The sequence below is a fragment of the Procambarus clarkii genome, chromosome 79 (assembly GCF_040958095.1).
Source record: "Procambarus clarkii isolate CNS0578487 chromosome 79, FALCON_Pclarkii_2.0, whole genome shotgun sequence".
NCBI lineage: Eukaryota > Metazoa > Arthropoda > Malacostraca > Decapoda > Cambaridae > Procambarus > Procambarus clarkii.
Window position 1 is genome coordinate 3,688,817 of NC_091228.1, and position 12,944 is coordinate 3,701,760.

Here is a 12,944-nt window from a genome sequence, read left to right on the forward strand (position 1 = left end):
ATAACATATTGTACCTTTAATGATGCAGAAGAAATATCGACAGATAACTTCTTTGAAGATGTATTGCCCCATTTCCTCTTCTTGGGTTTATCAGCATCTTCCTCATCACGAGACTTACCACGTGATAAACTTACTGAAATGAATAATAATAAAGTTCAGACCACATGACTTGGAATTCCTAAGTTAACTGTACACAACACACTTTCAGCATTTAACTTTCACCTGTGTCTAGTTTTGACTCCTACAATACTGCAATTTTATTGCCTCATTAATTTACTTTGTATTATGAAATCCATAACTTTTCCATCATTAACAGCTCTTGTCATACCATCTCATCCCACCAAGCAATTTATCTTTATTCTTCTACAAGTTTGTGCAACTACAATCCTGTATACATCTTGTATACATACATCTACAATCTTGTATATATACATTGTATAAATCTGTGCCACAGTCCTCGTGGCACAGAGGTAAAACACTCGCCTGGCACTTCGTGAGCGCTTTGCCCTGGGTTCATAGACTGGCCAGGCACCAATCCATAACTGTAGCCTCTGTACATCCAGCAGTCAATGGGTACCTGGTTGTTAAGTGATTCGGCAGACTGTGTTCCGGGAAAAATTAGGATTACGGACTTGCCTGGAACGCTATGCATGCTAGTGGCTTTACAAGTATATACGAACTCTTGTATGTATACATATGCACGTATTAAAAAAAATTAAATGTAACTGAGGTTTATTTGTTCATTGTCTCTTTCTCCAAGATGACTTTCATCTCCATTTTTGTATTCATCTACTAGTGTTCTGTCTCTCTCATTCACTCAGTATCTTAACTTTACTCTCGCACTTACTGGATCATGATGACCTACAATCACCCTTTTGTAACTATCTTATCACCAACATGCAATCATTCAAACCACCAGATAATCCAATCATTGCTCTTGAATCATACATACACAAACATACTTCTCCTGGGTCAAATTTTTATTTTCACCACAATTTCATCTTTCATTTCATTTGTAATTTAATTTCTTCATATTAGTAAGAAAAATACCTGCTCTTTCCAATAATGCAACTAGAAAAAAAATTGATAAGAAATTTTCATAATTCAAAAATTAAACAGAAATGCTTTTCGAGTCCACTTTCTAATTTGGATGATCCAAATAACTCGGTACCAGGTCACATGTGTTCCAAAGAGAAAGAACTGTTGCATTCTGACAGGCCTCAAAAATTATCTATAAATCTTACATGAATAAATGCAACCTAATGAATGCAAAGGTGCTGAAGATTCTATGATTTGATGAACTTGCAAATGTTAGATTAATATTAATGTCTGCTATTAATTATATTTTGTTCACACGAGAATACTAACCTTTCCTCACAGATTTGAAAGACGAATAATCAATCGTGATTTTGGTTTCTTTGTTCTCCTTTTCTTCCTCATGCTGCTTATCTGAGCGGACACTGTCTCTCCTGTTTTCTGAACGTGACTTGTCCCTCACAGGACTGCCCATCCCAGAACTGGACTTCTGTGTCTTTGCCTTTGGAGATCTGTAATGCAGTAAAAAGCAAATTAATAACACAAATTTAGATAGCAACTACAGTAATTGAGGGAAATATCCCCAGTTTATATACCAAGTAAATCTCATAATACAAAATGCCAAGTGTGTGACAGGACAATTTGCAAAATTACATTGCACTGTAATGATTCCTGGGAAAACAAGCAGACATCATGCATTCTTTTGAGGAACCACATGATCCCTGTGCGAAGCTATTTGAAAGATCAGTGTGTGTGTAGTCTGCAGTACTCCAATAGTGCACCTTTCACCATTTTTGTGCTTACCTAGCACTGCTAGCTTGCTTTCTGATGTTACTGTCTTCCTTTAGCCTTTCATTAGGATTATTACCTTTTATAGGTCATTTACCTGTCATGCTCTCTGACAGGTTTTCCAAGGAAATCTTTTACTGGTAATATCAACCTTCCAACTCGCACACCTTGCTTGTTAATGTCTGTGCGTAGCTGGCAATATGCATTTTAGTAGCAGCTAAATTGACTTCATAACTTGTTAACATAGCCATATGGTTGTATTATACTGTATTATACAACACAGTATTATATAATTTTTTATGTACAACACTGATTTTTGTGTTGATATTTTCAGTAAACAAAAAGTAAAATTTTCAGTACAGTAGAAATAGTGTTCGCTGCTGTCTAGTCTAGCCAGCAAGCCAGCCGGAACCAGAGACTGACCACGCCTGCTCCCAGTAACCCATTAGACGGTCACATATGCCTGGCAATATGGACACTGCCCCGATACTAGTGCCAATGAGGGTGGCACCCCAGAAATATATTTAAAGAATAGACAAATATAGAAGAAATGTAGATTATAGTCAAAACAATAAATACCTCTCTTATTGCATTACAATATATGTTCATGGCTTAATAGTACAGTGCAAGAGTTAAGGCTTTTAATAACACTCATGGGATCATTACCTTGAGCGAGAACGAGAATGCCGAGATTTTTTTCCACTTCCATGGAAATGAATAGGCCTGTGCTTTATTTTGTCTTCGTCAATGTTTTCTTTCAATTTTTCATGTTCTGGAGTACGGGAAGCCTGCCTCTTTCCTGGCGACTTCTTGCGATCAGACTCTGTCTTAGCAAACCCAAACCTCTTCCTAGAATGTCTAGACCTTGATCTTGAAGAACTGCTTGAACTAGAGGATGAAGATGAACGTGCCTTTTTGTGCTTTCTGTTTGAAGGCGACCTTGAAGAATCGGTAGATGATCTGAAAAGATACAACTAGCTTTAACATTCAATTAAATATTTGCATAAAAAGGAAAACTCACGCAAGTTCTTTTTAACTCCATAAAAGAAAAATCTTATTTAATACCGATGTAGGATAAGTCACAACAGCACGGTGCTTTTCTACTTAAAATAAGATGTGCTTTGATGGCAGAATAAACATTAGCAAATGCACTCTCAGCCTATACAATGATTTGGAAACATTCAACCAATTTGATCAAAAAACATAAATTAAGGAAACTGCAGAAGGCCAATAGCAGAATATGAAGCAGCAGCTATTTACATGCAACCAAACTCATTCAAATATATATGTCTAATTTATGCTTGAAACAAAGTGATGTCTGTCTAATATGTTAGCCAGTACTGTGTTCCACAAATCAAGAACCGTTTTAAAACCAGTACTTAACAAGGTTTTCCTGAATCTTAACTTGAGTTGATATATTTAACACCTTATTAATACTAAACATAATATGACATCATGAAGTAAAATCAAATACCATGGAGCAAGATCAAATGCCATGGAGCGAAACAAATTGCCACGGAACAAAGATCACATGCCATTGAGCAAGATCAAAATGCTATGGAGCAAATTAAAATGCCATGAAGCAAAATAAAACCAGTTTTGAATGTCATGAAATGACTCTTTCTGTTAAAGCTCTGCTGGGTCCCTAAAACTATCTTGCCGAGATGGCTCCCCACTACTGCATCACATCAGTCACAGAAATCCTGTTTGGCCTACCAGGAACCAGAGCCAGAATCTGGTTCCCTAAGAGAGGTGCAGAAAGCTGGGGATTATTAACATCATGCTCACAGTAAAAGCATCAATATAGTCAGCAAAGCCTTACATAGAACTGCAAGGTTTGAAGAAAACAAATAATTGAAATGGCCAAACAACTCTGCAAACAAGTTCATTCCTAAATAATTGGTTCACTTGAAACTAGATTGAAGCCATTAGTACCAATGGCTTACAGCCTAGAGCCTCTGGCCCACAGGAGGTTCCAAGATCAGTTTGGAGCTGATAAGACCCGGGAAGGGGGTGAGCGAGTCTGAGAGCCACCAAGGTTCTACCAGCCAGAGGAGTTTAATTACTGTACTATCAATCTTGATAGTCCACCGGGATCGAACCCGGAAACTCAGGATTACGAATCAGAAGCGCTGTTCACCTAGCTGTCAGGCGCCTGACAGTGTTGGTTTTCTGGAAGGCTCCTTGGTGGCTTCTTAAAGTTAACTACAGAAAAACAGGAAAACAAGGGACCCACCAGGAGGACAGATAGCAGATACTATTCATGCCTTGATCAAGGCATGGCCAGAAAACCCAGCCACACTAGATTGCGACCAGAGACATTAACCAAATACTGACCAAGACCCTGTAATATTCAGAACTTCCAAGCCTGAATATTATACCTCACGACATTTGCAGAAAACGGCAGATAATCCTGCATGTGTATGAACATGACAGATGCCTGAGTGTAGACTGAGGCCTGGTTAGTTTTGATGAAGCTAAGGATAATCTGAAAAATATGATTATTGGAACAGGATCCCATGGAAACATTGTCAAACAACAATGCATCCATCGAGGCAGAACCAGTAGAACACAGGTAATGGTGAAGCATTACCACCAGACAACACATGATGCCACTCCGACAGGACCAACCATCAATCATCATAGTGGGTCCCCCCCCCCTCTGAAGCCAGTCAATTCATTCTTTGCCAGAAGTGAGAAGGATGCAGACAAACAAACTCCCCACCAAGGCTGAAGGAACGGAACCCCTGCCTCCAAAGAAGAGTATGAAGCTTCCCAACCCTGCAACCAGAGTCAAGAACCAACAAAACACTGTCTAAAGGAAACTATTACTGACCAAAGGGGCAAAGGTGAAATAAGGAGAGGACAGAAAGACAAATATCTTCTCAAGCAACCAAGATGGCTCAGGACCAGCAGAAGCCAGCACGAGGTGAAAGATCGCCTCAGACAACTTGCAGATTGGTGCTGAAACTGTATGAAAGCATTTGCCATTGGCTCTGCCAAAGGCAAATGGTAAGACAAAACAACTAGGGCATCATCAATACTTGCATCAATAACTTGAGACTTGCAGAGCCGAGGAGGTCGAACCAGTGAGGTATACAATCAGGCTGATCTGTTGAAAGTGGCAGATCGAGAAAATGCCAGGGCTCCAACAGAGGGCCAGAAGAACAAGAAACAAAGGTTAAGCTGGCTTTAAGAGCTAGAAGAACCAACCCTGAATAAGGTTCCAATTGGGATAACACCCAGAGCAACAACCTAACTGGGGAGGAAAAGGGGAAGAGATTATATTGAGGTTATATCGAGATGATTTTGGGGCTTAGTGTCCCCGCAGCCCAGTCCGTGACCAGGCCTCCTTTTTGTTACACATCTCCAGGAAGCAGCTTGTAGCAGCTGTCCAACTCCCAGGTACCTATTTACTGCTAGGTAAACAGGAGCATCAAGGTGAAAGAAACTCTGCCCATATATTTCCGCCTCCACCGGGGATCGAACCCAGAACCTCAGGACTATGAATCCCAAGTGCTGACCACTCAGCTGTCAGGCCCAGCCTCAGCTCTGTCAGGTAAATGAACGTCCACGTCAAACAGTCCAGCAGAAAAGGATCTGTTGCAAGACCTGTAAATCCTATTTGGCCTACTGAGGAACAGAGCCAAAACCTGGTTCCTTTCAGGAAACACCCAGAGCAGAGTCTTATTAACATCATCCTCCTCCCTGGGAAAGCATCCAGAAAGCAAGCCAATCTTTATAGATAACTGCAAAATTCATAGAAAACAAAGCATTGCAATGGCCAAAGGACTCTACCAACGATTCATTTCAAACTATTTGGTTCAATTTAAAGTAGCTTGAACCCATCAGTGCTAGTTGGCTGTCTGGAGCCCCCTGCCCACAGCAGGTTCGAAGGCGAGTCCTGCTGCTCATGTGGTCGATTCTTATAGTGAGCGTCTAGGTTGCCTTCTTTCGCAACGGGCCCACTACTACTCAGCTTTGTGCCAGTCACCCTTCGAGCTTTGTCCTGGGGAGATCTATTTGTTTGTTTTGTTTCTTTTATTTTCATATTTACTTTATGTGCATGTTTTTCTTTTCTGGCTGTGATGTGTGGACTTTGCTTGTTGTGCACTTCAGGCTGCATGCACTTGAGGTTTTCTTCCCTGGGTGATCATTTAGTGCTGCCCCCTGTACTGATATTATTGCTTCTCAAGCGAGTGCGTGAGTTTTTTGTTGTTGTTGTTTGTATAGATTCAGCTACTCGGAACAAGTTCCAAATAGCACGGGCTATGGTGAGCCCGTAATGGACTTACCTGCACAGGAGCGGTGCTGTGTGACCTGAGTTTGTTACCTGGAGAGGGTTTTGGGAGTTCTTCTACTCCCTGATCCCCGCCTGGGCTGGGGGGTTGAGTTTGACAAGAGGCCTGGTCATCGAGATGGAGAGCCTTGTCCTGGGCAATACAAGTCATTGACTCCTTGGTGTAGGTCCTTGGTTAGGGGTACCGTATTGGTTGTGAGATGGGGGTGTGCTAGAGTAGTCATGCTTGTATATATGGCACACGTTGGGCACTCTTTATAGCTACATTGTTATAAGCTGTTGTTGGCGTCTGTTCTTTCAGTCCCTAGTGCCTGGGTTTCCTGCTTAGCTAGTTACCTTGCCACAGACAGGGACAGCAAAAGCTGAAAGCACAGATGAGTTTCGCTAGTTACCTTGCCACAGACAGGGACAGGGACAGCAAAAGCCGAAAGCACAGATGAGTTTCGCAGCCTGATATACAGCTGCACGAGGGGGTGGTTTGGACAAACCCAAAGTTCAACACCAAAATGGCAAAGCCAGCTGACATGCTGGTCATTTAATATGCTCATGCAGTCTATGATGAACAATTATATTAGGTGTAAAAAAAAAAAGGGGGAATAATATCCCAAACAAAAAACTGTTTTTGTGCATAAACTTGCCTGCAAGAAGAATAAATTTTGTGTGTTGCCTGGAACATAGTTACTCAAGAGGAGTCACACTCAAGAGGAAAAAATGCTTAACCCTTCAACCCAGATTTACAAAGAAACTTGAGAAGACCCCAGAGAAAGAGACCCTGGCCACAGCCAAAGCTAAATAGAAGTTACAGCACCCATAATGCGAGTGCAAACACAACTGTGAAAAGCACAAAAGAAAAAGAATAAAAAAGAAAAACAATGAAATGGCCCAAGCAGAACACAAGTTCCATGGAAAGCCAATCCCACTTAGCTGGAAATCTGTAGAGGCTACAGGAGGGACCAAGTGCTGGAGGTATCTAGTCACAGAGGCTAATGAGTACAGGAGTAGGCCATATGGTAATGTAGATAATCTGGGCAGCCACCTAATGGCAGTCAGGTCCATCACAGTTAGGGTGGTTTCCCCAAGGCATGGATCATTTGCCTTGCTTAATGGAATGGAGGAGTAGGGGGTGGGAGTAACTCCCACTTGAGCAGTCATTTGTTTTGTTGTGCCTATGCATTCTAGCAGGGTTTTACAGTGGTTTGGTGTTAATGTCTGATCTCTAGCCTCCTAGAGGGAAGTCTGTAGAGGAGTCTAGTTTCCATTAGGGCGAAGAGGTCTCAGAAGACCTCAGGTTAAGTTACCCAGAGTAAAAGTTAGGCAAGCAACTGTGGGGGGAGGGCCCCAGAAAGAGTATACATCTAACAGATGGTGGCATGACTTGTTATTATCTCAACACCAGAGTTCAGAGTGTAATAAATCCTATCACATTAGCTCCATTAAATGAAGCCATAAATCATGATGTTCACCAATATTCTACAATCAAGACAAAATATTGTACTCTCTAATATACCTGCTTTCTGAGGGAGACTTGTCTTTTCTGCTTCTTCCCTCATTCCTCTCCGATTTATCTTCCAGCATTGTTACTTCATTCCTGTGTAACCGAGGACGAGAAGACTTCTTGGCTTCTTCAACAGAAACTTTGTGTCCCCTCGAATCTCGCCTACCATCTACACTCTTCCTCTTGTCACGTCTCTCCTCATCACTACCAGAGTTTCTCCTGTTACTTAATCGCGATGCATCCTGCTTTACTTTTTTAGGAGATGGTGACCGTGAGGCACTAGACGATCTGAAAATATTTTTGTAAATTACCTTAATTATATTTAGCACCTTGACTGTAGAAAAAAAAGGTACAAAACCAGCATTGAATGTAATGAAAAGCCATTTTCTGAGTGAGTCCCAGAGGCTCTCTGAAGCTCTCTGCACTGATATATGCTATATTAGTTTGGGGTCATCAGTCACAGGAGTCCTTATGCCTACTGGGGGACCACGAGTCAGAAGCTGGGTATTAAGTAATATTTTATATTTCAGTGTATATATGGCAACCAAAAGGAACAAGCTTAGGTGGGGAAATGCCATCCAACCATACCTTAAAAATCAGACAACAAAGTAATGAAAATTAAAAAAAAAAAATTTATGAACAAAGTAGTAATACTTACTGACTAATGGAACGTGATCTGTCCTTTCTTGCTTTCTTCTCAATTTGGTTCTTTTCATCTGTCATTTTAACCTCATTTCTCTGAAGCTTTGGCCGAGAAGATTCCTTTTTTTCTTCCTTTGGGTTTGAGGTACGAAAACTTTCACTCTCCTTTTCTGATCTGTGCTCATCATTTTTGGTATTCAACCTTCTCTTCCTCTTTCCCTCTTCCTTCTTACCACTTTCTTCAATATCCCTGCCAGATTTTTTAGCAGAATGTCTCTCTTTTGTGACTATGCTTTCTGCATTTGTCTCTTTAGTTTTTCCAGGAGACTCTTCTCTCGGTCCTTTAGGAGTCTCATCACCTTCCTTCTTCTCTGGCTGCTCGACTTTATTGTCCTCTTCTTTCCCTTTCAAGGGAGGCTCCTTTGGAATATCCAACAGACTTTGAGGGGGTTTCTCGTCTTCTATGCTTGAAACATCCTTTGGAGTTTTGTTTTCCAATTTTTCATTTTCACTAACATGTTCTTTTTCAGTATCCATGGTCTTCTTGGGTGTTTCACTTTGATTTTCACTTATTTCTTTGATGCTCTCTAGTTTCTGGCCACCAATACCCACCTTACCTTCTTGGCTTTCTTCCTCCGACACTTCCAACTCGATGCTGCGACCTCGTGAAGATCTTCTTCGTGACCTTGCAATAGGGGTGTGGACTTCTCTTTCTGTGCTCTCTCCTCTCAAACTCTTACGTCTTGTTGGCCCTCTCTGAGAGCCAGTCTCCTCCTCCTTGTCACTATTCTGACTCTGAGACAGTCTTCTTGTTTTTGGCTTGCTGCTCTCTGCCTCAGCAACTTTATCTTTCTCTGAGCTCCTACCACGAGAGCTACGTCTGAGGTGGCTTGAATTCATGCTCTCCTCTTCCTGCACCTCACCATTGCCACTGTCTCCCTTAGTCTTACTTCGTGTGCTTCTCTGCAAAGTCTTGCGGGAGCTGTTTCCTTCTTCCACGTCTTGATGGCTATCATTGCTATTTTCTTCCCCAGAAATTTCATTAATTTTCTTACTTCTACGAGAGCTCTGTGAAGCTGCATCGTTCTCCCCCTCAGTTGCCCCTTCTGCCTTCCTACGACGAGCCATCTGCAAAGAGATTTTTGCTAACAATCAATGTCAACTTCTATAAAGCACAATGAAATCACATTAATGTGATATATTATATCAATGAGAAATGCAGTAGGGCTATGAGGAGGATTCAAATCCTCTCACTGAGTACTCCTAAACAAACAACCTAAAGCACGACACCACAACATGGCCAAAAGAAGTGCAACTTGGGATTCCACCGAATCCTCTAGGAATCCTGAGGCTTCCAAATGAAGTCCAATCAGGGCTTCACACATTACTCCCATGCATTCTGATTTATGTCTAGTAGTTCTACATCTAATGCTTCTCTTTTAAATGCACAATTTTGTTGCGTGTTTGACAAGATGACAATAAAGGATATTTTAATTCACGCTGTGATAAAGGATACGTAACAATGCGATTTTATTGTGCAGTTAACGAGAGGCATTGGAGGAATTTCTGGACCACATGCTAGAGTGTATGGGACCAATGTGTGAAACCCTGATTGCGTTTCAGTTGGAAGCCTCAGGATTCCTAGAGGATTCAATGGAATCCCAGGTTGCACTGCTTTTGACCATGTCATGGTGTAGTGGTCTAGGGTGTTTGTTTGGGAGTACCAAGTGAGCTGTTTCGAATCCTCCTCGTGGCTCCTACTAATTTTCTCAACTTCTGTAACATACTTCTCAGCTAAGATTATAAAACTAATGCCCAATAACAGAGTTCATATATATTTCAATGACTGACTATGCAAAATATCTAAAGCTGGGCCTTGAGATTATAGCATATTTCAACTTACAGCCTGAAAGTAACTCAAAATTTAAAGTAAATGCAATCATATAACAGTATTTGATTATCTAGTGAGAAAATATATTTTCAGTAGAGCACATGAAACAAAAGATAAAAGTGAGTAGGTTTTTCTCTTTAATTTTGTGCATGTGCATAAGGTAAGGAAACCTTACCATATCCAGAAAGGAAACACATAAGATGTATGCCAGTTTGAGAGATATATGAGAAAGGCGCCCAAACATTTATAAGAAAACAGAGAAGCAAATATAGGAAACAAGATGGGAATAATAGAATGTTTGTGGAGAATAAAAAAAAAAAAAAAAAATTGGAGTCAAATATAGGGGTGGTCAAACCCACAAACATACTAGTACTACAAACAAGCAATAAACAACTATACAGCAGTGTGAAGATAAACAAAGAAACTTTGAGACAGAAATAAGAGACCAATGTAAAACAGAACCCCTGCCTATTCCATACATTTATAAGAGCAATTTGCAAGTGAAGTCAAAATCCAAAGATTACATATGGGAGATAAACTTACGGAAGCTGAAAAGGAAATCTGTTAAATACTAAATGAACAGTTCTAAGGTGTGTTCATGCAGGATGAGACTCGGTAAAGCACACTCAATATTGCTTTTCAAATGTAAATAATGTAAATAAGAGTGCACAAAAATGAATATAGTAGTTGTAAAACTGCTTTCAGCACTAGACAAAAATAAAGCAGTCAAACCAGATGGAGTTTCATCTTGAATACTAAGGGGAATATGTATAAAAAAAAATTCCACCCGACTACAGATTATTTTTTAAACACCCTTACAAACAGTGAACTTAATTAGCACAAGGAGAGGCAAACATAGTTCCAATCTATAAGAATGGAAACCTGCAAGACCCACTTAACTATAGACCTGTATCACTTACAAACATGGTAATAAAAGCACTTGAAAGTAAATAAATAAAACAAAATGAGCACAGTATCTGGAAATTAACAATATAACAGCAATAAACTTTTGTCAGACCTGCAATAGAGACTCTTCTGACTTCTATATTGGACGAGAATATTTGAATCGGGCAAATGATAGCAATGACTAGAAGCAATGTATTTGGCAGAAGAAATGTCACTAGTAGAGTACCTCAAGGTTCAGTTTTTGCACCACAGTAATGTTCATTAGCTATATAAATGATCTACCAGAGGTAATACAGTTACATAAATATGTTTGCAGATGGTGATAAGTTGCTAGGGGGAACACATGGCATATATAATTCAATATGACAATCTCACAATGGAATGCAGAATAGGGGAGAACAAGTAACACTTAAAATACAAATTACTGTATGTGAAAAGATACTAAACACCTCTGACAAGGAGAGATCTAATAGCGGTTCTGAATAGTAAGCTGTTACCAGAGGATGGCATACAGGGCATCGAGTGTGCGTCCTACACTAGCAAATTTCAGAACCATGTTTAAATAGAGGCATTGAGATGTATTTAAGAAATGTTCACATAATTTGTAAGACCAAAATTGAAGTGTGTAGCAGTGGTATAGTGCCCACATTTGAAGCAGCACACGATAAAAGACATTTAAGCACATGAGCAGTGAGTAAAGGCTGGGGGGGGGGGGGCATTAAACATGCAAAGTATAGAAGATACGAGAAAAAAAAGAGGGTACGACCACTGTCTACACTCAGTAATCCGACTCATATGGGCACACTTGAGTTAGCCAAACATTCAACTGCCAAATTTCTTTACCAGGTACATAAGAAAATGTACAAATTGGCAAGTTTTTGTACCGAAACCCGGGTAGTTCTGCTGTTTACCTGCATGTTCCTGCCATTTACTCACACATCCTAAGATTCACCTGCTTATTCTCATCCTTTACCAAAACATTCAAATGGTTTACTTGCTTATTCCTATAGTTTACCAAATTATTCCTGCAATTTACTCGAGAAAGATGAAAGTGAATTCATTTGGGTTACCAGAATTTGGATTACCAAGCCCTACAATATGTATAAAATAGTAACAGCAATCAACAAAACAGCTTATGTCATTTATGTAGACAATGAACATCACTGGTGCAAGAACTGAACCCTATGGTACCCCACTAGTGAGATTTCTCCAGTCTGATACATTCCCTCTGATAACTGCCTTCATTTTCTGTCATTTTCATCTATGTTAGCAGCCTCCCTGTATGTTTCAGTTTTCAGAACAACCTCCTGTGTGGGACTGCCAAAAGCCTTTTTCTAGGTCCAGATAAATGTAGTCAACACAACCCTCTGTTTCCTGTCAAATCTCTGTGACTATCAAAGAAACTAAGTAGACGTTACAAAGGATCTTCCAGATTGAAAACCATATTGTCTGTTACATAATTTTTTCTGCTCCATTGGGTATTCTACCCATTTGATTTAAATTATTTTTCCAATAATTTGACTACTACACTAGTCAATGATAAAAGTCTTCCCTACTGCCACTTTTGTACACTGGAACTATGTTAGCCTTTTACGATATATCTACCAAGACTCCTGTACAGAGATGACTGAGAAAGCAAATGAAATGGAATGCTGAGCTCAGGTATTCATTCCCAAGGTGAAACCTGGTGTGAGTGTGTGTGTGTGTGTGTGTGTGTGCACGTGCATGTTGAAAAAGCCCATAGTCATGCTGGCATCAGTGAGAACAGAATTCAGGATGGAATGGAGGGAGGAAATACATTTGAGTGGGAGCACACAGTATCAAACTCTCAATTTTCGAACCAAAATGTTAACCTAGGATTTCTTTGCTCTATCCTACACAGAAAA

General features: G+C 40.2%; 1 protein-coding gene across 2 annotated transcripts in view; it reads right to left on the reverse strand.

Moving 5' to 3' along the window:
* LOC123764516 (serine-rich adhesin for platelets-like) overlaps positions 1-12,944 on the reverse strand; it is a 94,014-nt gene that overhangs the window by 18,503 nt on the left and 62,567 nt on the right. For both annotated transcript variants that reach the window (XR_011225042.1, XM_045752430.2), the window contains exons 6-10: positions 8,278-9,389; positions 7,632-7,907; positions 2,491-2,784; positions 1,369-1,547; positions 15-133 (exon numbers count right to left, since the gene is read on the reverse strand). Coding sequence is in view for 1 of the 2 variants with exons in the window: in XM_045752430.2 (XP_045608386.2) it covers positions 15-133; positions 1,369-1,547; positions 2,491-2,784; positions 7,632-7,907; positions 8,278-9,389 (1,980 nt within the window). In the remaining variant the exon portion in view is untranslated. The remainder of the gene's footprint in view (positions 1-14; positions 134-1,368; positions 1,548-2,490; positions 2,785-7,631; positions 7,908-8,277; positions 9,390-12,944) is intronic.